The following is a 25,682-nucleotide window of genomic DNA, read 5'->3' as shown; positions in this document are numbered from 1 at the left end:
TTCTCTAGTGTAGAGAGTATAAAATAATGTTTATATAGCCTAGCCTAAAGAAAAATAAAAGCTCTGGTTTCAATGTGGGATTAAATAAGTGAAAAGATTAATTTTCACCAATTTTTAATTTATTTGAAAGTTAATATCATGTAAGTCCTGACTAAAACTACAAAACATCAAATTTAAACTTGAAGCATATCTCTAGAACGAAAAGAAAAAGATTCTCAATTTTATCTCTTAGATGTTTGCAAAAATTTAATATTGCAAATGTTTACACTTTTTTCTTCTTGATGTGATGTGTCCAAGGTGCATGTGAAACACCTTAAAAAACCGAATATGATTAGAAAACTACTCCTTAATTAGTGTTATACTATAATATTCATATATTACAATTTATATTACACAGGATAGTTTAAATTAAGTTTTTTTTTCCTACTCATGACTTGTCATAAAGAAAAGAATAAATATAAATGGAGACACGTTCTTTCTTTCTATGAATTTTTAAGGATTTTCAAAGCAATCCTTCATGCTTTCTACTTTTCTATTTTCATCTTCCTTTTTTTAAAATTTAATTATCAGGAGATGTCCATTTTAAAAATATTGACTTATATATTTGGTTTGTTATATAATTTTAGTAAGGTGATAGTTTAGTTTGAATGTTAATAATATAGTATTTTTGTAATCTTTCGAATATTTTTATTTTTCAATTGGGTGTTTAATTATTTTTAGTAATCTGATTCAGCAATTTACTTTCTATTTTTTTTTCAGGCAAATCAAATCACTGATCGGCTATCAAGGAAGACAGGCTAAAAGTGAACCTACTCTATTAATATATTAACTTATTTTGTTTGACAAATAACAAAAGAATATAGCTGGGTGAGGTCATAAATTTACACTTTTTCTCAAATAATGTGATGGCTTTGGTCACTCTAAATTAAATACAGTTAAATAATATTGATCAATTATTAGTATTTTAACTAGCCTAAACATATGGATAGTAGGGTTCATGAATGCTACACCCCAAAGCTACTAACATTATTATATGGTAGAATAGTGGATTTGTATTAAACATTCAATAATTAAAAAAAAAAACTTCAACAAATACATAGTATATTCGAATACATGTTTTTTTTCAGAAACCAACGTATGAAATAGTTATTTAATTTATTGATGATGAAATTTCAGGATTGGGATTTGTGTATATTCATATATACAATAAAATCATAACATATTATCACAGAACAATTAACTACATTGATCATAATAATAATTAACTAATTTATCAAAAGAAAAATAATTCAAAATAACTATTATTTCAGGAGATACATTCATATAGATTGTATATAGATTTATATTAAAAATATTTAACGAAGAGTATCTATTGATATTTTTTAGATGACACATATTAAGAAAACCTTAGTATATACTAACACATCTACTATTTTAAAGATATTCGACTTTTATGAGTTTTAGAGAAATTTAAGACATGTATGCAATGTTCGAAACTTAAAACAATGTAATAATAAATTGCACTTCAATTTCATCACTTAATATATTAATCCATTAATAAATCATTCAAGCATTATATTTAACAATTTATACACATAAAAATATTACAAATTTAAATATCTAGAAAAAATAGTCAGACCATTTAAGTACAAACATCAAATGATATCTCCATTTAGATAAAGGTAATTTTATTGAGCGAGGATATCATATGATTTACACCATATGTCTACTTGAAACATATGCTCTCATTGAATAAAAGTATTAGATTATACACTTATACGATCAAACAATATGTTTTTAACTATTTGTTTTCATTGAATGATAATAGATAATATATTTACTAAAGTGATTCAAATGAACATTTATTCAAACCGAATCATAAAAATCAGAATTTATTTTTACTAAACAAAAATATCAAATAAAACATTTATTAAAGCAATTCAAACAATACCTTCCATTAACACATTTGTTCTAACTAAGAAAAGATAAACAATCTATTTTATCAATACAAATTAACTTATTCATGATTTTCAGCAAAATAATATTCTCTAATTTAAATATAATTTAATTGTAACATCCCTATTTTTACCCATATTTATTAATATAATATGCATGTAATATCTAATTAACATATAAACATGTTATTTTTTCATATTGGTATCTCAAAAAGATATCCCTATTCATATGAATTTAATATATACACAAAAAAGTCTACAAATAAAACATTCAAAATAAAACATTTGTTCATCTGGCTGCTCACTGAGGAACTCTATCACCTGCAACTTCATTTTCTTCCGTGTAAATTAACACGATCATCACAAATTTAAAGAAAACAAACACAAAACAAAGCACAAGGTAAGCTAGCTATTTTTGAGAATTCTAATATAAATTTGTTTTTTAAAAACACATATAAATCATCAAATTCTCGTAATTTGTGCAAAGTCATCAAGTGTTTATCACATTTATCATCCACATTATTCTTGTCAAATTTCTACTCACTCACATACTCAGACATTCGACTCTACTTTCTCGAAAGACTCGTGTATTGAAATTAGCATTCAAAGACTTGCACATGTCATACTACTCATTGTGAATCCACACGGTCATGCACATAATTAATCTCAATATCTCATCATTTCATATGACAGGATAAATCTGTTTGATCTGCTCTGATCAGTTCTTTCAAACCTCAGACTCAGCTAAATGAACCTCCTTCGACTCTCACCAACTGAATAATAACTTCATCTATGTGATTCCATTCTATCAGTAGAATCAGGATCGTCTCATTCATAGGACACTCACAAATCAATACACTTGAATAAAAATCTCAACACGGTATTTCCTTTCCTGAAAATACTATGTCTTGATCACACTTTCACCCAGTACATACATCATTTAACACATCAATGCACCATTCAATCACATTATATTTTAAACTTTCTAAACAATCCAAATATATTTCAAAATATACTTAAACACATAACTAAGTTCCAAATATATGTTCTCTAAATCAATCATCATCTAAAATCAAACAACCACTTCTCGTCAAACATCTCATTTAAGTAATTAGACAAAATATTAAAAAATAGTTCAACTCATTTATACTATCATTCAAACACTTTCAATTCCTAGTCACAAACACTTTCAACAACTTATTCACCTTAAAATCAATATAAAATATTCAAAATCAACCATTTCAGTCAATATAATACTTTACTCTTCAAAAAATGACAATCCTACAAGAAAAAACTAGAAATGGTAACCACGTCACCGCCACATCCAGATCTTTTAACCTAGGATTCTATTTAAAAAATAAAATTAGTTTCCCTTACCTGAACTTGACCTAAGAGCTCCAAATTATCAAAAGCTCAAGGATAGCCTAACCTGCACCATAAAGTTCTGATAAAAAATCTAACTATACCACTAGAACCCTGAACTAATAAAGACTATTTCTGAAGATAAAAGCATCACATGCAAGCTAAAACTCAAGACAAACCTAACCAGATCAAAACTAACTGAAATGAAAATGAGTCAAAAATGAACTTACTTTATATGAGATTTTGATCGGACAATGTCGTAGAATTCAATGTCAGGAGTCCAATGGGAGACTCTGATCGTCAAACTGATAATTGAGAATGTTAGAATCTTAAAGAGAAGGGAGAGAAAAGAAAAAAAGAAACAAAAATGAACTACTCTAACAGAGATTCTGATCGAGTAGTCTTGTAGTATTCGCTGTCAAGAATCTAAGGGCGTACTCCGATCTTCAAACTGATGAGCGAGGAGCTCAGAATATTAGAGCAAAGACAAAAAAAATGGAATTTTTAGAGCATTTTTATTTATATACTCTTTTAAATTTAATAATAAAATATTCATATGTCATTTTAATTTCACTTATACTCTAAAACTATTTTTATCAGTACTTACATTAATAATAATTATCGTCAAAAGAAAAATTAGTTATTATTATTTTAAGCCTAAACATATGAATAAAATAGTGTTTAGGGATATGTATTTCTTATATATCCTCTTTTAATTTTTTTTATAAATATTTTTTATCATAATAAAAATAAAGTAATTAAGTATATTACTCATAATAAATTGTATTACTTAAATTGTATAAGTTGTATTAATTAGGTAGAATCAAATACTCCAAACTTGTATGACTTAAATTGTAAGTAAAATATGCTTAGTTATTTTTTAATTTATCGATGAAAGTTATTTTTTATCATTTATGTTCTAATTTTACTTTATAATATTTCCTAATTTTTTTTATATCAGATTTTTCATTATAAATGTTTTATTATAACTTTAAAATATTATTAAAAATAAAATTGAAAAACAATTTATATACATCACATCAGAGGACCTAAGCTATTCATAACTTGTTATCGTCATGTAAATGTAATTAATTTCAAACTTCTAAAATGTTTATTATTATTTTATTTTTATTTACTCTTAATACATTTATTTTGTTTCCTTTTTTTTATCCTTTATAATAAAGTAGAGTTTTATTAACGTTTTTCTTCTTCCTTGTTAACAACCGACTTTTATTTTATTATTTGTATTGTTTTTATATTTTAAGCAACACCTTATTTTAACCATAACACTATTTACAATATTTATTTTATTAGTTTAGTATTATCCTTTAAGATATTGACAATGATAAATGATATATTTTTTATATTTATATTATTTATTTTATCCCTACATTATTTATACATTTATTTTATTATTTTACTATGACACTTGAAGATATTTAAATTATCACCACTAATCAGTCATCTCTGAATATGGAATTTGTACCTGACAGCATTCCACCATTAGAGACCTTGAGATCACTGCATGTCTGCTACTATTATTCACTCTCTCCATCATCATCATCCTTGTCTTCCTCTTCACACAAACTATACACACTTTTTTTTTCTCTTTTGATGTCAATCATCGTAAGAAACAAATATTAAATTCCTGTTATAGCAGAAATGGAAAATGGAACGAGAAAAGGGATATGAAAAATGTGAAGAGGCTTTATGCATGAATTAAGCTGATACCCTAATAAGTTATTGAACTCTCTTTAATAACCAATTGCTATTATAACATCATTAATAAATTAAGACTCAATATGAGAAAGAATTGTTGGACTACAGAAAAATGTCCCTTTCACATGTTTCGAGGAGCTTTTAAATGAGAAAAAAATATAACCAGTTTAATTATAAACTGAAATTAACTTATAAATGGGATAAAGTTTAAATTTTTGAAAAAAGCTAATACAAAATAACTTTTCCATATAAGTTTTGCACATATTAATTTTCCTTTATAAACAAAATAATTTAATTCGTTTTCTCTCATATAGTTTTTTGTAAAAAAAACTCTATAATCTATAATATTATTAGCTTATGCTAAATACATAAAATTATTTATAAAAAATACATTATAATAAAAATTTATAATACCTTAACTTTTACATATTATAACTGCTTTATGTGTTTTTTATATTCTAAAAATATATTTTTTCCTTATAACTAAACACCTAATTCATCTTTCATGTATTTTATTCTTCACAAAATTACTTGCAGCGGGGACAATTACTCCCATAAACATGTGTGCTAAGTTGTTAAAAATAAGACGTTAATGGACTTAATTGAATGCACAAGTTGAAAATATAGATCTAGCATTAAATTGATATCTAGTTACTAATGTTTTAACTATCAACTTTAAAATCTAAATAATTGATAGTTTGTTTGACGATTTTCTTATTAAGAGGTTGTTCGAATTCTAGTAAGAAACTATAAAGAGGTTGACCCTTTTCCTAGTAAGGGATTGTCCCAATCTAGCACTAAACGGAAAAACTAACAAGAATCAAAGGAAGAAAAAGGAAGAAAAATGAAAAAAATAAAAAAAATCTCGTAATTGGGTGGACTTACAAATACGTGGATGATAATGAGAAGGTGGAGAATCAACAATAACACAAAAAAAAATGGTATTTAATGACTTTTAGCGATCGAAAAAAAAAATATCGCAAATTGTGATTGAAATAATGACCAATTTAATTTTGGTCGCTAAATTACTTCAAATTAGCGACCAATTTGGTTTCATAGTCTAAATACAAATAAATCACTACAAATTAAAGATCAATCTAATAATTAAATCAATAAAAATTAGCAATCGAGTTAATTTCGATAGCTAAATACAAATATATTACTACAAATTAGCAATATTCTATTTCAGTTACTAAATCACTACAAATTAGAGATCGAATTTAGCAGCCAAATCATAACATAATTATTTTATAATTATGATAATAATTATGATTATAATTTATGAAATGAGCACATGAATATGAGAAAGGAGCACATGCATGAATTATTTTTAACAAAGTAACCATGGTATTGCTCATTACTCTCATTCAAAAGTCTCCTTTCTATGCACATAACTTCATTTATCTAGCAAGACTTTACTAAAGCTCATAACAGTGCAATTGTAACCTAGTCATCTATCTTATACATATAATTTATTATTATCTGACAAAATACAAATAAAAAAATAAGCAAGCCTGATTTCGAAGCCAAAAAAAAGTGGGGAAACTCGCAATCCTTACAAAACCTTTCTCTTTTTTCCAGTTAATGCATGATTCAGCATCATGTTGGAATCCATATCCACACATAACCCAAAATTGGATGCAGAAGATGTATGAGAAGGTCCATGAGAACTCCCTGGAAAGGCCAAACTTAAAGAAGTTGGAATGAATGCATTTGGATTAACACCTGTCTTATCATGATCTGTGTTGGTAGAAAAGTCGTTTTCTTGGGTACCAAGTGGAAGGGCAAGGGAAGAAAAAGTGGGAGGGTTATTCCAATGTGGAACTGGATCAATTAGAAGTGTGTGAAGCAAAGGTCCTGCTTCTGTTACAGTTTGCAGTAATCTACCTTTTTCAGGCAAGGGTTTTACACAAACTAGTTTATCTATCGCTAGGGAATCACTATCAACCATGTGTGTTTTGATGTTATTTGATAGGGTCAAGTTGCTTGGTTCAACTATTCTTGTTTGAGACATTAAACTCGTGGAGAAATGTTTCTCATTTGACTGGAGATTTGACAAGGATAACTCACATGAATGATCTGATAAGACTTTGGAACTTGAATATGATACCTTGGTGCTATTCATTGATGGCTTTGTTTTGTTTTGGAGGCATGATTGATCCACTTGAGGAATAACACTGGTTGTCTCAACGGGGGTAGATGCTTGTAAATTCCTTATCAGCAATTGAAGCTGGTCTCTTGCTTCATCTCTTTCTTGGCAAACTTTCTTTAACAATTTGTACAAGTGTTTAACTGTCTCCTCATATTTCTTGATCTTAGCATTAGCCTCCATTTTTGCTGTCATCTTTTCGAGCCTGGTGCAGAGAAGCCTGTGCTTAACCTCCTCAATGCTCTGTCAATACAAGACAAGACAAAGTTTTGTCAGTGTGAAACTGAGTTCAAATTACAAACAATAATGTTTTGAGTATTGTAACTGAATGATTGAAGCATGTTACTATAGGGATTGTTCAAAATGTGAAGACAAAAGGTGTTTGCCTTTCGGCATGGCTCATGATGTATTTTACAAGCCACCACTGGTATTTACTTTTGACTTATCAGTTCGTTAGTCATGGTAAATAACAATGTTAAAATGTTCTTTGGCACGTGAAATAATAGGGATTCAAAAGTAACCAGCGTTCAACTTCAAAAAGGTAAAAGCAATGGCAGTTCAACTTTTCAAAGGGCCTTTTGATTTTAAGTATTACCTCTTTTGACAATATTGTCGACATACATGATTGTGTTTTCTAAACTACACTTTGTCCAAACAAAATAAGTTATTTGGTTGTTATTAGGTAAATCTTATTGATACAACTTGTTGCCGTAACATCAGCTATAGTTTCATTTTGTGAACATTGTTTTAACTGTAGCTCAACAGAGAATCTAGACTTTGATAATGTCCCTAAAAGGTATGGATTCATCCAATAATGTAAACAGAAAAATTAATAATTGGAACACAAATGAAATAATGAAGTGCATATAAAGTAAGTTATATATATAGGAGAATCATTTACCTCGTTCTCAGAAGAAATCATATTCATACGTACAATCTGAAAAATGAAATGCTACTTTTGTGGCTAAGACGAGGTGCTTTATGAATGTTGGGTAAGTGCTCTAGAAGACAAAAGTGAAATGATATATGATTTTGGTAAAAGAAACAGAAACTTCAATTTTATATTCTAATTCAACAATTATTCAGTGAATCGACTATGCCGTGTTTATAGGGATGTTGCTTCCCAATATATCATCGATATGCTCTTCTTTTCATTGTTAATTGATTGTGGTCTATTTTAGGACATAAACTTTTTTAAGGCTATTATTGGGCACTTCATAATTAGGCTTTGACAGATGAACTACAGTTTTGCTTTTGTGTATTATACTATAGAACAAAACATGCATGTGAGTTTACCCTTGGGTTGGATTTTGTGTGCTAACAAAAAACGTTGTTGGTTCTAACAAGATGTAACTGATTAACTGAAGAATGAGAAGTGGTTCCTATGTAAACCATGTTGCAGTTTAGGTTTATGTTTCAGACCATTTATTGTTGTAACAAATGGATTTGACTCTACCTTCCCCTTGCGGACTAGCACATTGTAGCTGGCAATTGTCACTTAGTTTAACCGAATCAATTGCGTGCGTAACCTATCTTTATATTACGAAGTGGACTTTATATATTTTAGGTGGTCTGATAGCGGCCCGATAGCGGGTGGCACGATAGGCCCAACACAAACACTCGCTAAGATAGGCTCGAAATGGCTCTGATACCATATTACGAAGTGGACTTTAAGCCTAACTCAACCCCATAAAACCGGCTCATGAAGTTGAGGTTTGCACCCACTTATATACAATGGAAGGCTCTCATCTCTAGTCGATGTGGGATCTCCAACATAACATATTTTAATTATTAATTTTACAAAACTTTGACCTTAATTCTTAATTTTGTGAAATTTCATTTAATTTAATCATTTTATTGTAAATAAAAAAAAGCATAAAGATAACAACTATTTTTTCATATCTTTGTTAGGAAGATCAGAAAATATACTCACAGCCAGGAGTGAATGCACTTGTATTGTATAATTATTCCCGGACAATTTGTAGGTTTATTTATTTTTTATTGGTTTAATTACTTTTTTCGTCCCTATATTTATAGTCAATAGTCAATTTGGTACAGTGTTTTTAAATAATTTAATTTGGTCCCTAAGTTTTTTAAAATGTATTCAAAATGGTCCTTTCGGTTAAATATCACCAAACGGCGTTAAGTGGTGCTTGTGTGGCAGACACGTGTAAGTTACGTGGTGCTTACATTACTTTAGTGAATACTGAATTAGGGTTTAGGTTATTCAAATTGGGGATTTTGAATTTCTGATTTAGGATTTCTAATACGAGGATTGCTCCCCTGGTTGGATTTTGTGGTGCGCTTCCCTGCTTCGATTCCATTCGGAGGTGTGCTCCCCTCATTCGATTCTGTGGTGCGATCGTGAGTTACGATGGTGAGTTGCGTTCCCATGGTCGATTTGGAGGAGCGATTATGTGGTGCGGTCCAGGGGTGGTGAAGGGGCAGCGATTGTGATCCAGACCGTGGTGTCGTTTTGTGGTTGCTCCTTTATAAGGTCAGTAATTTTTGACTTAGTTTCAGAGTGGTTCTGTTTTTTATTACTTTTAGAGAACATATACAGAGTTGTTTATGATGTAGGGGATCACAGAATCGAATGAGGGGAGCACATCTCCGAATGGAATCGAAGCAGGGAAGCGCACCATAGAATAACCAAGGGAGCAATTCTCGTATCAGAAACCCTAAATCAGAAATTCGAAATCCCCAATTTGAATAACCTAAACCCTAATTCAGTATTCACCAAAGTAATGTAAGCACAATCCATTTTGAATACATTTTAAAAAACTTAATGACCAAATTGAATTTTTTAAAAACCACGGTACCAAATTGACTATTGGCTATAAATATAGGGACGAAAAAGGTAATTAAACCTTTTTTATTTAATTAAACTTTAGGCTATTTACCATTGAGTTTTTATTAAAAAAATATTATCTAATACTCAAAAAAATTATATTTTTTAATTAAATTTCTGTTATTTATTTTTTCTATTAATTGATATGTGCTTGTTATTTTGTCCTATTATCTCATTTAATTGTTTTTATGTATTAAAAAATTATAAATTTTTATGATCATATAAAATAATATTATTTTACATTATTTAATACAATTAAGTAAGATTAAGATAAATGTTACGTCATCCAATGCAACAAATTGAAAAGATATATATAAAAATCGTGAATACTGAATAGAACAAATAAATTTAAATTAAAATATCAAAATTTATAAAAGATTTAAAACTTAATTAAGCCTTTATTTTTTAATATTCTCTATATTTTTTGAATTTCGAGGTTTTCACTATATATATTTCATATAAAGTTAATTAATTTTATGTATATTCTTTTGTAAAAATAGTGAGATTTAAGTGCGCTACTTTTGATAAAGTATTTTTTTTAAGGTTTTAGTGTGAAATCTTTTATACCTTTTCAACGAGACAAAGACAATTCAGTGGTAAGAGTTGAAGTAATGTGAAATAGTAATCTATAGTAGACTAATAAAACGATCTGGATTAATAGTTATACTTGCTAAAATAAATCATGTGATTATGGTTAATAATATGATATTTGACAATATTGGTCGATTTATTTGAATATTGTTTGATAAGTTGTTACGTTTCTTAGAGGAAAATGAATTGAAGGACGAGGAACCTTTTATAATGGAGAATGATCCAACGATGTTATAGTACTGGAAAAATGGAGACTGATCTTAGTAATATAGGTCACACCTTTGTATGATGTATTCAATGTTTATATTTATCGCCTTAAAAAACAATCATTTTAGATGGACTTATATATTTAATTATTTATGTTTTTTTCTCTTTTGACTTCAATAATAATTAATGATTTTTTTTATGGTGTAATCACATTAACTTTTATTATTTTCTATTTCAAATGTTTCATAACGTACTAAATATATTATTACTAAATAGTTATTTATTATATTAATTAAATTATGTATTATTCTTGATCAGGTTGAAACCAAGAGAACGATTCAGACTATTTTTTGGCCGATCGGTTTTCACTTCCTCCCTTCCTCTCAAATCGAACTCATCGCTCTCCCTTCGTTACTATACCTCTTATTCTCGTGATCTACAGGCTCGGATGATATCTGCAAAGGACACTATGACGCTCAAGTGAGAATTCGGTATCACTCAGTGTTATTAATATTGTGTAATGACGTATGTGATTCTTGGAATTTGTGCCTATTTATATGATTATCATGAGTCCTTTATTATTGGGTCGGATTAGGGAGTTGGATCATGCTTAGGTGTGCATTACCTAGTGTTTGATCTCTGGTTAGTCTCATTAATCACGTTTAGGCGTAATGATTTTGGTGGTATCGGTCAATTTAGACCGAGTACCGAGTCATGGTTTCAGTCGTGCAGATGCTACCAATACATGTATATTATTTTAAAGACTAAAAAGTTATTAATATTTAAATTAAGTTTTATTATTAATATATAGTTTTTAAATTAATATTTAATTAATTATTAAATGTTTAACTGGATAGGTGTAAACCTTATTTTTTAATATTTGATATGTTAAATAAACTTTATTCTTATAGTAAATTTGGTCTGATAAGAACTTTTATGAAATCAATATAATTAGTAAGAATAAGAATATAATTAATAAGAATAAGGGTAGGTTTGGGAGAAAGATGTTGAAAGAGGAGAAAAAGTTGTGTCAAGCAAGGAATAGATAGTGGCACATTAATTGTGTATGTGTCTTAGGGTTGGGTGGACTTTATAGTGTGTATTTGGATGACACATAAATATACTAAAGACACATCATCACTCTTATAAAAAATGATAATTGAAATTATAATTATAAACTATAAGTTCCTCTAATTTTGTTGTTGTATATATTTCACTATCACAAATTTTAACAATTAATTTTTGTAAGTAAATTTTCTTCTCTCAAACCAGCAAATCCAAGGAAGAAAAAGAAAAATCACATCAAGAGACGTATTAACGGCCGAGATTGTGTACAATAATCCTGAAAGAAACCGTAGACAACCGGAAGCTCATAACGCTTCGCGGTGCGCCAGAGTCAAAGCCAGACGGTGACAGTGGCAGACTGCAGTATCCGCCGCCATTCGAAGCTGCAAAGATGGCCATAACAGCCACCATTTCCGTTCCTCTCACATCCCCCACGCGCCGCACTCTCTTCTCCCTCAATAATCTCTCCCCCCACTCTCCCAGATTCACTTTGCCCACACCGCGACGCACTTTCAAATACCCTAATTCCCGCCTTGTCGCCTCCTCCATGAGCACTGACGCCCCCGTCAAAACCCCCTCCACTTCCTTCCTCAACCGCCTACAGACCGGCTTTCTCCATTTCGCCAAGTACCACGGCCTCGGAAACGACTTCGTTTTGGTGAGTTCCATTCCGCTTCGCTTTCCCTTTATTGAATTAATAACCGTTCGGTGTTTGACGCGTCGTTTTGAATAGATTGACAATAGAGACTCGTCCGAGCCCAGGATCACTGCAGAGAAAGCGGTGCAACTGTGTGATCGGAACTTCGGTGTTGGAGCTGACGGAGTTATCTTTGTATTGCCTGGCATCAATGGCACTGATTATACCATGAGAATTTTCAACTCTGATGGTAGTGAACCTGAGGTAGTTCTCCTTTTGGTTGAATGGAGTTAGGCCTAGAAGAAAATATTGAGTTTTTCTCATAATTTAAGATAAACTTAGAAGCATTCTCATTTAACTTTTCCAAAAAGTGAAATGCATAATAAAGTGCATAAGTTGATTTTAATTTAAAGAGAGTACCCCAATCCGTTTTACTTTGTTACTTTTTTCCTGTAAATGTTTATGCAGAATTTTATCACTCACAAGCTTAAAAAAGTACAGATTCTTAGTTTTTTTTATCACTGACAAGTTTGTTGTCATTTATCTGATTGACGCTCTTCTTCATAGATGTGTGGCAATGGAGTGCGATGCTTTGCCAAATTCGTTTCTCAGCTTGAGAATTTACAAGGAAGCCATAGGTTTGGTTGTTCTTTCTATAACTTTTCTGTTATGTTTCCTAATTGCTCTTTTCTGAGCTTTTTTTACGTCTAACAAATCTCTGTAAAGAAAAGATTTGTGTCAGATAATGTTGAAAATTGATTTAATAAATTGATGATGATGATTTTTTTTATGATGGTTTAGCTGCCACCTCGGTCATTATCATTATATAGTAATGGACTAATGTATTTTCTTGCATTGCAGTTTTACCGTACATACAGGTGCTGGTCTGATTATACCTGAAGTCTTAGAGGATGGAAATGTACGTTACGTTGCAAATATTTGCTATTTACTTATTGATTTGTGATATTGTTTTAAGGCATTGGCTCATGCTGCTGCTCCTAAGGTGCCTTAATTAGTTTAACGTTAGGGAGGAATATTCTTTTTGTCTCTTATCTGATATTGGTCCTCTTTCTCAAGCTTGATAGATAATACTAACTGTTTCAGGTAAGAGTTGACATGGGGGAACCGGTTCTTAAAGCCTCAGATGTGCCTACTAAATTACCTGCAAACAAGGATAATGCTGTTGTTAAATCGGAGCTGGTCGTGGATGGAGTTATCTGGCATGTGACCTGTGTTAGCATGGGAAATCCACACTGTGTTACTTTCAGTAGAGAAGGAAGCCAGGTCTTTATTTTGACATACAGTACATATGTCATACTACGATTTGCTTTTATGATGAATATTCTTGCATACAATTGAATTTGGAACCATTTGGATCAGAAGAAACATAGCTTCTTTGAAATATAATTTTTAAGGTCAATAAATATTTTTTTAATTGCATCCCAAAAGTTAAGATGTCAAAGTTCATCTGCTGTGCTACAGCTTTACATGGATTAATATTTTTCAGCCTTTGCTGCTTATTCCATGTTTGTTTTAATCCTTGTTGCAACAGAATTTGCTTGTTGATGAATTGAAGCTAGCAGAAATTGGCCCAAAATTTGAACATCATGAGGTGTTCCCAGCACGAACTAACACAGGCAAGATATTTCTATAATTGGACTATGCTTGTTAACTTTCTTACCTTTGCTGACCCCATCGTTTTTTTTTTTATTTCTGCCAGTTGGGGCTTTTTATTTTATTTTACTTCCTTGAGCAATATAGCTTTGATGGCAAGCTAAATGCACATTCTGGCAAATGGTTGTTACTGACTTAGTGACATGCAATTCTTCTTGGTTTAATGTTTGGTAACATGATATTGTTGGTATTTTTTCTTGGACTTGGTCGAACTGTAGTAGTAGCTTAGGTTAGGCATATAATATTGTGCAATTATGGCTTGCTTTATTTATCAGCAGAGTTTCTCCATTGACGTTTTGATTCCTTGAGTATGACTCAAATGAAATGCGGGGAGTCATCATCACGCTAATTCAGTTGTTGTATATCTCATTAATTATATGGTTTCTTTATTAATGTGCAGAGTTTGTGCAAGTATTGTCTAATTCTCACTTGAAAATGCGTGTTTGGGAGCGGGGAGCAGGTTAGAATATTCTAATAGCCATGTTGTGTCAGATTAGTATTAGTATTGTTTGTACAATTGTCAGGGTAAGTTCAACGTGCCTCAAAATTTTGAGTTCATGTTTTGTTGTGCAGGAGCAACCCTAGCCTGTGGAACGGGAGCTTGTGCTACTGTTGTTGCAGCAGTTCTTGAGGGTCATGCTGGGAGGGTAAGCTTGCTACTATGCTTGTAACAATATGAAAACTATTAATTTTTCATTAAAAAAATTACCATAATTGTAGTCAATAAGGCCGAAGTTGCTGTATTAGCAGTGTAGCATGGTGGTGTTCCGGTGGGGCATTGTGCAAATGCTGTTGTGCTGCATTTCGGTGTTGCTGTTGGAGACAGCATAGTAGCGGTGTAACAGGGTGGCTGTACACATTTATCCCCCCAAATAGCCTCAATCTGTGATTATTAGAGAGGGTATTTTAGAATTTTAGTAGTGCTTTTAGGTTAGCTTTTGAAGAGAAGCTCTTCTATCCCTCGTGCACATTCTTCCCTAACCTTATTCTCTATTCTCTCCTGAACCCACAGACAATTCTTCTTGTCTGGTAACCTTTGTTCTTCCCTGACAAAGGCAACCTTTTATGGCAGCCAGACCACTCCGTTGAGGACAACCTCTTATTTGTTTTAGGTTCTTTTTTCTTTTCCTTTGAAGTTTTTCTCATCTTTTCTCTAATTCTGATTTCTCTCTTTTATATGCTTTGTATTTCCCTTTTCCACGGCTGCCTATAATCTTTTTCTCTGTGTTCCTTGTTCTCAGATTCCTTTTTTTCTTTCATGCTGGCTGGCAGCAGCCATAAACTTTTTTTGTCCTTGACTTCATGTGCTCTTTTGTATTCTCTATGGCGACACTGAGATGAATCTTGAAGAGAATGAAGATTCATATTAAATATTGTATTTGATTTTTAATGTCTTGTACTTTAGTTTCTTTGGGCTTTTGGGGCTTTTAGTTCTTTGTTCCCTTGACTACTATTTCTATCTACTTTATATTTTGTTTGGGTATTAATATCATGAGTTGTATTGTATTATTGATGATTGCTAGTGCCCAATTTTGTAGTGTTTTTTTTCTCTTTTGTTGAGCTTGTATATATATGTGTGTATATATATATATATATATATATATATATATATATATAGTATTAATTATTTTATTTAGTATACATGTGTATTATATTAGAGTAGAGGTTTTGCTATATGCTCTCAGTTTTGGGCGTGGCCACTTCTCTTGGCAACTAGGGATTGACCACTATGCTCTTTACTACAATCCTTTCTCCATCACCACCATCTTTCTCACAGCTTTCTAGTACGGAAAGTTTTCAGTAGCAAAATTCAGCTTGCTTGAAAAGCTGTCAGTATCTGGCCATAATGGCGCATAAAGGTTTTCTGGCAAAGGTAGCAAGGCGTCTAATCATGTGGCTTCAGATGTTGAACCTAAAGTGTATTTTGGAGATGTCACGATGTGTAGGCGATGGGCGATGGAATTGTCACCTAAATTTCCCAGATGTCCTTACACAAAGTCATACCATCTCTCCTCCTGCACTAAACATGGAGAGGCAGGAAGTTGGCATATCACCAATTGACAATTGCCATGTCGGGTCCTCATTCAACAATTGACGGGCCACTTATGGTTGGTGCCCCATGGCATTCGGTTCTGCTATGACCATGGTCATAAACCTCCTCAAGGCCTTTTGTTTGAGATAACCCTTGAGTACAATCACCCTATGGCTCACAGTTCACCAGAAAAAGAACAATCATCTATTTCAGTCACAACAGTTGAAAAGGAATAAATATTAAAGAACAGGGACAGATTGAAAGTTAGCTTCTGGAGTCAGCTCCAACTGGATATTGAAGATACGTTTTCATGAAACATATGTTTTCTATCAAATAGCTTTGTGAAGTACAATATTAACGGAAATGATAGATTCAAATGTGTGCACTGTAGCAATATAAAATAACCTTTGGTAGGTGCACCAAAAGAAAATCTACAAAGAAGTTGAGTTGAGGTTACCATAAATATATATTTAAGTTGAACTGGTGTAGAAATTACCACAACTCAAGTGTCCAACTGAATGTCTTCTCAATTTTTGTTCTATCTCTTAAACATGATAGCAAGTTTGCCTTGCTGGCAGTTCCCCATGCAGAAATTACTTTATCTGGTATCCATCTCTAGAAAGGTGGAGGAAACTTTGGTCGTGTGTGTGATTCACTCAACCTACTCGAACTGTCTTTTAAGAACACTACTTTTGCTTTCTTATTTTGTATTGACAAGGTGCCCTTATACCGATGTTAGCAATGGCATATATCAGATGGAAGAAAGAAAGAACTTTACTACAGTATACCCGTTTCTTGAAGTAGTGGGTTCCTAAAGAAGATGGAAATGCATTATGGAAATGTTCCGAGGAATTTGAGAGCTCAGTCCCCCAACCAAAACTAGCCCTCACCTACTAACTTCCATCAATTACATTCTTTTCCTCTATTTTTACCTCCGCTACTGTTGTAAAAAGAGCTAATTAACTAAATACTTATCTAACAGCTTTAACAAAGAAGGCCTAACCAATGTAGGTCGACCAACTTGTTTCTTTAGGCCATATTCTTGTTCGTTCTACATATACTTTCGTAATTGGGTCTGAAGATAACTGCTTGCTTTTTATAAAGATTTAAAGAACTACTCACTCATAGGCTAGCTCAATATACTGTTGGAAAGGACTTTGTCTTGTATTTCCAACATAATTTTGGAAGATGATGATATTAAAGGGAGCTGGAAGCTTCTGACAATCTGGTACACATTTCAATAAAATCAAATGAGTGTCATACTCTTTGGCTGCTGCAGTAGTGTCTTTTGTTATCTACCGCATTCTGCAGGTACAAGACAGATGGTGTCATTGGCCTTGCTTCACAAATAGTATTGATGGTCTAAACCTTGCAAAATTACTGTCAGTTGCATCACTTGTTCTAAATGCATGTTATGGATTTATGGTATCATTTATTGAGATATGAAAAATGATTTATTTCTACCATTTGCAAATTAGCGTTGTTCTTTCTGTAGTTTCTGTCACAAATATTGTTTTGGTCTTAGTTGTCATTTTGTCTTGAGTTGATACTGGTGTTATATCTGCCATTGTAAAGTGGCTTTGGATGGTGAATGTGACTGCGTTTATTTAGTCAGACGAGGTTTTTCAACAGGGGAAAACTTAAATATGTTTTTGCATTCTATATTTTATACTTACATACCAACACTGGACCTTTGTCTCTAAAATTTGAGTCATGATTTGTTTCCTTCGGTATCATAAATTGTCTATTGTAGTTAAATGAATTCCCAACACGCCTAACCTTTGACCCTTGCCATGATAAAAAAATTGTGAAGTATTGTCGAATGAATTCCCAACACATCTTTATTTAATGGATCATAAAAGTGTCTAGTTTCAAAAAAAAAGGTCAGCATTTTCACTGTGTTTGTTTGGGGTGAAAGGGAGGGGGGGAGGATGGATGAGTGTGGAAAGTAGTGAATTTGGATGAAGTGATTTGGGATGATTTGTGATGAAATACATCGATGCCCCACATGTATGGTTTTCCTTGCTAGTAAAATGAGAAAGAAGAGGAAATGTGATCTGTGAAATTGACTACATTACCCGTGCTTTTAGTTGAGTAACCCATGACTTGCATAACACATTCACGACCAAAATGGTTTGTCTTCCACATCGTGAAGCATGATTTTGTCCTTTTGGGATGTCCGTGGAGAAATTGGCAGAGATGGAAAGCCCTTTGAAGGAGAAGCACGGTTTCAAAGATGGTTTTCCATATTTGTGCCTTGATGTCCTGCCATTTGCCCAGGGTTTTGCAGGATAATTGATTATGTGGTGTGATATAATTGATTATGCATAATTAATTAATCACTTAATTGATTACGAATACTGTTTTTGGAAACACCTTTGGTCATTAGGCATAAATCATAAATCACAAATCCAATTGTCTTATTTTTAAAAAAATATGAAAGACAAGTATAAAATTGTCATTCATCACAAATTATCACTTTCCTTCTTTTTCCCCCAATCAAACATAATTCTATTCATTTCTCCTCTCTTTCCTTTCTATTTCACTTCAACAAAACAATCTCATTTTACACCAATTTACTACTTCTTTCTTTTTTTTCTCTCTTCCACTCCCTCAATTTTTTTCACAGTATCCAAATGGAGTCTTAATGGATAGTTGTAGAGGGATTTATATTTGATCTATTTGTAGAGACTGAACGCACACACATGCCTAAAGTGCAAGTTCTTCCTCACTGTACCCAAAAAATAATTGCGTAGATTTTGCCATAATCTTTTTAATCTGTCAATTTGAAACAGATATGCACGGTTGATCTACCTGGAGGGCCGCTTCAGATTGAGTGGAAGGAGGAAGATAATCATGTGTATATGACAGGCTCAGCCGATGTAGTTTATTATGGATCTTTGCCTCTTTGATAAACAGCCCATTGTTAAAACTAATACTTGTGTGAGTTAGGAATTACTGAATAATCTTTGCATGGGAGGCGGACTTCTTGTTTTTACTGAATGTTTCACTACGTATTTAATCTCTTCCCGCCCATTTGGTTTAATGAGTCACAATGGTGCATTCATGAGTTGAACGGTGAGTTGAATTGTGTGGATTAATGGCTTTTCATGATATCTGGTTTCAAGATTGTAAAATTGCAAGTTTTGCTGTGCTTCTAGGTAGAACTGTTGGAGATTGAGATTACGTCAGCAGTATTACTGTTACAGAAGAAAAAAATCAACTTGTTGATAATATAGCTCAAATGTAATATGGTGTGAAAAAGATACTCGCTGTTTTCAATTAAATGCTGCAAAAGGTGGATATATTTTCCAAGTCTGAACGATACCTTCTTTTGTTTCAAAATCTACTCAGGTTCCAATTCCATTGAATAGAAAAAAAACAATTTCTTAGAAAATAATATATGATATCAGTTATTTATATTAAAATATTTTGAAGCTGGTTGCGATCAACAACATAGTATAATTATTGAAACTTTTTCGTTTAGTAAAATTTGTTAAATATCTTTTTAGAAAAAGGGGTGATACTAAGCTTCCAAAATGATTTTTTTTTTTCCGTTAGAAAGGTAAGAAGTCGAGTGATTCCTGATTTTACTTTATTGCGGGTATCATCTTTAGACATTCTCTTTTTTATTCAGTGTATTCTATAAGTAAAATTACCAAAAGTGGAATGTGAGTTCTCTCGATCAACCCAAATAAATATCACTTCTAGATCATCTCCAAGGATTTACTGTAATGTTTTATTTTTTACTTAATAGTTTACTTTGCTCTTTTATTTTTAAGTTGATTTCAATACTTAAGTGTTTTTTTAAATGTAATATTTTAACTTTTTCGTCAAATTAACGAAAATGTTGTTATAAAGGTAATGTGACAAATGTCTTGTTCCTTCAAATTGTCATGTTTACTTCTCATTACTAATTCTGCTGAGATGCAAGAATCTTATACAAATCATATTTCTAAGATTGAAAAATATCTTTAGTTCTAAGATCCAAGATCTTAGATATTTCAAATTCTGTCGTATTAGCATAAAAGACTTCTTACAAAAACTCAAGTTTTACGATATCTTTATTATAATTTTTGTTTTAAATGTTCTTTACTTTTTCATTAAGTAAAAAAAAAGGATGGTAGGTGTCTGAAGCAAACATGTATACAAAGTTTTTCATAACCTTTTTTTTTTAATACATAAAAAATGTATCCGTATATAAACCTTCGTAAAGGAATAAACCTTTTAAAGGTAAAAATAGTGTAATATAAACCATTTGTCCAAAATGTTGAACAACTAACCTTCTGCATATCGGAATCATACTGAGAATAGTTAGATGAAAGTCCCTACCAACTAACTAGAAGTAGATATTAGGGGCGTTGCCCATATGTTGTTCACCAAAAAAGACTAGAATTTATATTAGTCTTCTGATACATAAGTAGTATGTACGAATCAAGTGATGGAATTTTCTATTAGCTGGGAATAAAGTATTCTTTTTTACTCTTACCTTGCTTGAGGAATGAGTGTGGTTGCAAAGTATAAACTAATCTGCTGCCCAAATTTGACTGGGTATGGAGTTTCACTACCTACACAGGCCGGATTCTGCCGCAATTTCACACATCCCCGTGTGAAAGCATAGAACGAGCTTTCAGATGGTTCTTACCAACCACTAATCAACCCAGTTGGGAACTCAAAGAAAAACGTGATTTTTCAACCATTCGATCAAATATGTCTTCAGAATAGTTCCTTTCCCTTTTTGTTCAAAAAGTTCTGTTACACTAGAAGCTGCACAGAATGTTCCGGGTTGGGAGAAAGAGAGGTAGAAGTTTCGTGGAACTTTTGTGGGCCGTGATTGTTCACTCGTTACTTAACGCGGCCTAAAAGTTAAAAGCACAAGTGAGCGTGGGGCACAAGCCTCACGTGGACCACATATTTTGGCTCTTACAACGACAACATTCGGGAAGCAACTACGTAACCAGGGGCGTTCGCGTAATTACAACTAGTCAAAAGCGTAGTCCAACATGGTTACTTTATTCTAGTTCGAAAACAAAACTTTGTTGAATTTTTGTTATCTTTACTCGTTGCCAACCCAAATCCTATAAATACCAAATACCATGTTCCAGAGTTTCTCATCACCACCTTTGAATCTCATAATTTCTTACAACACACTCTTTCGAGACACACAACACAACACCTTTTCCTTATTCAGCATGTTAGGAATGAAGAGACAACGAGGTAATGAAGGATTCGAGAACTTAGATTTGGCAAAGTGTCTTTTGCTGTTCTCTTGTCCACAAGAAAGTAACAAGGCACAAGAGAAAAGTTTTGGTTCTGCGGAATTTGAGTGCAAGACCTGCAACCGCAAGTTCTCATCTTTTCAAGCACTGGGAGGGCACAGGGCAAGCCACAAGAAGCAGAAAGTAGAAGGGGAAGAACTGAAAGAACAGGGAAAAAGTCTTAGCTTGTGGAGCAAACCCAAAATGCACGAGTGCTCCATCTGTGGCCAAGAATTCTCTCTGGGGCAGGCTCTGGGAGGACACATGAGAAAACATAGAGGTGTCAGCAACGAAGGGTTTGTTCCTATTCCTTCTATCGACCAAGTTATTGCCAAAATCCCAGTTCTGAAAAGGTCCAACAGCACCAGGGTTATGTGCTTGGACTTGGAGTTACACCTCTAGAGAATAATGCTCTTCCTTCATAACTTTTTTTAACATTTTTACCCGCTTCTGGACACATGTATTCTTTCCATTTTTTGTGTAAATTCATTGGATTTTCCATTGTAGATGATTTTTTTAGGCTCCTCGATTGTAGATTATTGATTCTTTATTAATTCATTTGTTTCTCACATATGATTTTGCTATAGTCAAATTACGTAACAATGATAGGTAAGCAACTAACAACTCCACTCTATCTATTAATAAATCTCAGATTTAGAAAGTTACTAAAGAGCTCTTTTGCCTTATAACAATGATAGATCAAAACATTCTTTGTGACACATGAGTCTGTTGTAGCTGCAGCTACTAAAGGAATACAATTTTCTGATTCTTCATCACAATTCACAACTCTTATTTGTAAATATTGAACACACACCGACTTACAGACCAACACACGTGCACGAGCACACTATCATAATGTAAATTGAAATATATATTAAAAAAATATAAAAAGTTATTAAATAAAAAATAATTTTAGAAATTAAAATAATTAATAGTATTTAAAATAATTTTTAAATTGATATTTTATTTTTAGTTATCAATTTTTTTTAATTATTTATTACTTTATATTTTAAACTATTTTTTAAAAGATTAATAGAGATTCATTAATTTAAAATATAAAATAATAAATAGTTAATTCAAGTTGGATTTGGTTGTCTATCCTAATTAAAACTAACCCAAACTACATTAATTAAATTGGATAATTATTAATTGGAGTATTACATTTGTGATTTATAAACTTAATGAAATGGAGTTAAAATAATGATCTGAAAATTTTCTATCGTTAATAAATCTGCATAGAATTATAAGCGTTAATCATGTGTGTGTATATATATATATATATATATATATATATATATATATATATTTTTTTTTTTTAATTTGTAATATTATTTAATTGTTTGTCAAAAATAAAACTGTGCATATTTAAATAACAAGGAGTCCATTGAATCCAAGTTGTTTTTTTTATCATATTAGTTGAATTCGAATTGTATAAATATATTTTGAAAATTGAAACTGATTCAAACTAATTAAAATAGTTGTTCTATTTTGAGGTTTGACTTAGTGTAATATTAAAAAAAAACTACAGAGGTAGATCACAAATTGTTGCAGTGCACCAACCAAATGTGAAACATAAAAGAAGAAGTTTGTTTTTGTGACTGATTTTCCCATTCCCTTCATGCACATTTCGCCACAGCACATCCATTTTGAACAGAGACCACACTTCTGTATCATATACTTTTCTTTTCTATTATATATATAACACACTTTATAGTAATCACCATTGCTCCCAATATTAAAATCATTATTATTTCTTTTCATAACAATTCTCTCAAATTATGTCGTCAAAGGAACAATTTAGACTTTCTTACACTTCATTATTATATTTCCTACTGACTAAAAACATTAAATATCTTTTGAATATGAGAAAGACATCACCAATCAATCACTTCTATATAACCTATAAATCATGATTCTAAATATATTTTTTAAATTATTTGCAACTTCATCGATATATAATTAAAAAATAATTTTAAAAATATATCATTCGTTGAAACAAAATAATCCATAAGGTGATATATAAAAATAATAATAATAAAAAGTATCTATTTTATTTGACATTCTAATCTGTTATAATTTTGAAAATGTTAAATGACAGTTTGTTTAGTTTCTTGGGAAAATGTCAGCGTGATCGAAATTGCCGTCAGCAATTACTTGAGCAATAAGGGCATAGTTGTCTTTCCACAAAGTCAAAATCTAGTTCAGTACAAAAAATAGTCAAAGAAGCGAAGTCCTCGAGTTGAGACTGTTATCCCATTAATTAATATTATCGAAAAATTATAATTATTAATTTTGCTTTTACCTTTTTTTATATTTTTCTTTCTTTCATCCTAATCCAATGAAAATAAAATAGAAAAATACAATCCAAATTCTCTTTACTTTCTTCACATTTACACTAACTTCCATTACAATATAGGTCAAAATTCACACTGTTCCAAATGTTCCAAGGACGTGTTTGGACCTCAACTTAAACCTTTGGAAAATGATTTTAAGTCATTCTTCTGGATTGCCAACCATTCCTAAACTTCATGTGTATGGTTAGGACTATTACACTCTTCTAGATGAATTTTTTAAAAAGGATTGAAACACCCTTTATATATATATTTTTTAATTTATTTTTGTCCTGATTAAAAAAAATAGTATTTCCTTTCATTTGATAAGAAAAGTTTATAGTTTATTCATTTTTATTCTGTCAATTATTTTAAATTTGAATATATCATATCTTTGTTATGACATAACGGAATAATCAACTATAGAATATTTTATAGAATTATAAGTTCTACAAATTGTGGTTTAAGCTTTTTGAATGTTTGACCGCCTTAAAAAATAGAGAAGCATCTCCATGGTCAATACTATGTTTTTCATATAAATGTATGTGTCATTTTGAGCATGATTTTTTTATCAGCAAATATAATCTAATATGTTAAAAATTTAAATATAAGGTGAATGTTTTATCTCCTATAAAGATAAGTAAGATTACTATATGCAAGAAGAAATACTCATAAAATTATTATTTTAATATTTGAATTAAAAGTAATGTAATTTTTTTTGGTGTACTGGTATGGAACGACCGGTCACTACCATGACTCAGTTTACTTGACCGAGCTGACCGATATCCCTACGGACGGTATAGCTGATAGACACATTTAACCACGTTCAAATCAAAGTTAGTGAAGGTAAACTATCATTAAGAATTAGGTAATGCAATCATAAGTGTGATTCATTCCACTAATCAGGCTCAATAAGGCAAACTCATTAAAATAATATAAATAACACACATTCCAAGAAGAAATGTAGTCATTATTACTGTAGAGACCTGAGTGTCGAATACCTCTTTACTGACTTGAGCGTCGGGGTGCCTTCTGCAGGTACCTACCCCATTTGACATTCACCCGAGACTGAAAGACTGAGAGCCGAAGGAGTAGCGTGAAAGCTAGAAAGATCACAGTGAAACCTTAGCAACCTGTTCGAAGAAAGAAAGAAGATGAAACATTCAATAATTCTATAGGTCTTATCTCCTAACAGTAATATTTATAAGTTATCACATAATTTTCATTAATGTGTTACCACATTATGATACCAGCATGACAAAGTATACACATGGAAAAACAAGTTAACCTTGGCATTTTTTGTGGCACACCAAATCAGTATATGTCAACGCACGCAATCCATCTTCAACCTTTACACAACAATCAAAATCAAATATTTCATTATCTAATGAAATATTATATATTGGTTGCACTTTTTTGTTATTTGACTCATAAATGTACTAACAAAACGTGGTGTTCCTATTATCTTATATTTGTTTATATATAATTTCAGGAGTTTCAAAGAAGAATCAACTTACCAAGTTGCAGTTGGTGTTGTAGGGTAGCTCACTATCCACGACTGGTTCAGTGGCAACTCCTCATCAACACGCGGTTTTCGATTCATCAGCACATACTTTTTTGGAATACCCAAAAGAGACAAACCCTTATGCCAACGTCACACGGAATATTTCAAAAACACAAGGGCATTCATGTCATTTTCCCTTCAAACTACGACCAGTCAACCTCAGTCTTTCGCGCAGTCTCACGTTTGTTACTATGAAGATACACAGTTTCTTAAATTTGAAGTAACAGAAGAGATCCTTCGTAATTAGTTTATTTAAATCGTTCAAATTCCTTGACTTTGTTCGTGGAA

At 31.5% G+C, this 25,682-nt stretch overlaps 3 protein-coding genes and 1 long non-coding RNA gene across 5 annotated transcripts; 2 read left to right on the top strand and 2 right to left on the bottom strand.

Annotated features, from left to right (window-relative positions):
* Nucleotides 1–2,154: 2,154 nt before the first annotated feature.
* On the bottom strand, nt 2,155–5,137 carry LOC150029666 (uncharacterized). Of its 2 annotated transcripts, XR_016521807.1 has the most exons (4): nt 4,804–5,137; nt 3,548–3,622; nt 3,333–3,384; nt 2,155–2,282 (listed from the first exon to the last, which is right to left on the bottom strand). It is a non-coding gene; the product is annotated as an uncharacterized LOC150029666 (long non-coding RNA). The 2 variants fall into 2 exon arrangements; XR_016521806.1 differs by having other exon boundaries at nt 2,167–3,384.
* A 1,223-nt stretch (nt 5,138–6,360) lies between these two features.
* LOC150029665 (uncharacterized) lies at nt 6,361–7,640 on the bottom strand. Its single transcript, XM_090304043.1, has one exon. The coding sequence runs from the start codon at nt 7,378–7,380 to the stop codon at nt 6,592–6,594; it is 789 nt and encodes a 262-aa protein (XP_090160169.1). The 5' UTR covers nt 7,381–7,640; the 3' UTR covers nt 6,361–6,591.
* Nucleotides 7,641–12,035: 4,395 nt separating this feature from the next.
* Nucleotides 12,036–19,379, top strand: LOC137814388 (diaminopimelate epimerase family protein). The gene is made up of 9 exons (XM_068617095.1): nt 12,036–12,557; nt 12,633–12,800; nt 13,104–13,174; nt 13,398–13,455; nt 13,641–13,820; nt 14,089–14,173; nt 14,611–14,670; nt 14,784–14,857; nt 19,038–19,379. The coding sequence occupies exons 1-9, from the start codon at nt 12,291–12,293 to the stop codon at nt 19,152–19,154; spliced, it is 1,080 nt and encodes a 359-aa protein (XP_068473196.1). The 5' UTR covers nt 12,036–12,290; the 3' UTR covers nt 19,155–19,379.
* Nucleotides 19,380–21,341: 1,962 nt separating this feature from the next.
* Nucleotides 21,342–22,071, top strand: LOC137814386 (zinc finger protein ZAT11). Its single transcript, XM_068617093.2, has one exon. The coding sequence runs from the start codon at nt 21,435–21,437 to the stop codon at nt 21,900–21,902; it is 468 nt and encodes a 155-aa protein (XP_068473194.1). The 5' UTR covers nt 21,342–21,434; the 3' UTR covers nt 21,903–22,071.
* Nucleotides 22,072–25,682: the final 3,611 nt, after the last annotated feature.

The sequence above is a fragment of the Phaseolus vulgaris genome, chromosome 1, assembly GCF_051622355.1.
Source record: "Phaseolus vulgaris cultivar YP4 chromosome 1, ASM5162235v1, whole genome shotgun sequence".
Lineage (NCBI taxonomy): Eukaryota > Viridiplantae > Streptophyta > Magnoliopsida > Fabales > Fabaceae > Phaseolus > Phaseolus vulgaris.
This window is presented reverse-complemented; position numbering and strand designations above follow the sequence as displayed.

Excerpts from the sequence above, each read along its gene's own strand:
- LOC150029665 (XM_090304043.1), bottom strand. The coding sequence starts at position 7,380 with ATGACAGCAAAAATGGAGGCTAATGCTAAGATCAAGAAATATGAGGAG.
- LOC137814388 (XM_068617095.1), top strand. The coding sequence starts at position 12,291 with ATGGCCATAACAGCCACCATTTCCGTTCCTCTCACATCCCCCACGCGC. Across the intron at positions 14,174-14,610 it reads CCCAGCACGAACTAACACAG|AGTTTGTGCAAGTATTGTCT; the intron begins GCAAGATATTTC and ends ATTAATGTGCAG. Across the intron at positions 14,858-19,037 it reads TTGAGGGTCATGCTGGGAGG|ATATGCACGGTTGATCTACC; the intron begins GTAAGCTTGCTA and ends AATTTGAAACAG.
- LOC137814386 (XM_068617093.2), top strand. The coding sequence starts at position 21,435 with ATGTTAGGAATGAAGAGACAACGAGGTAATGAAGGATTCGAGAACTTA.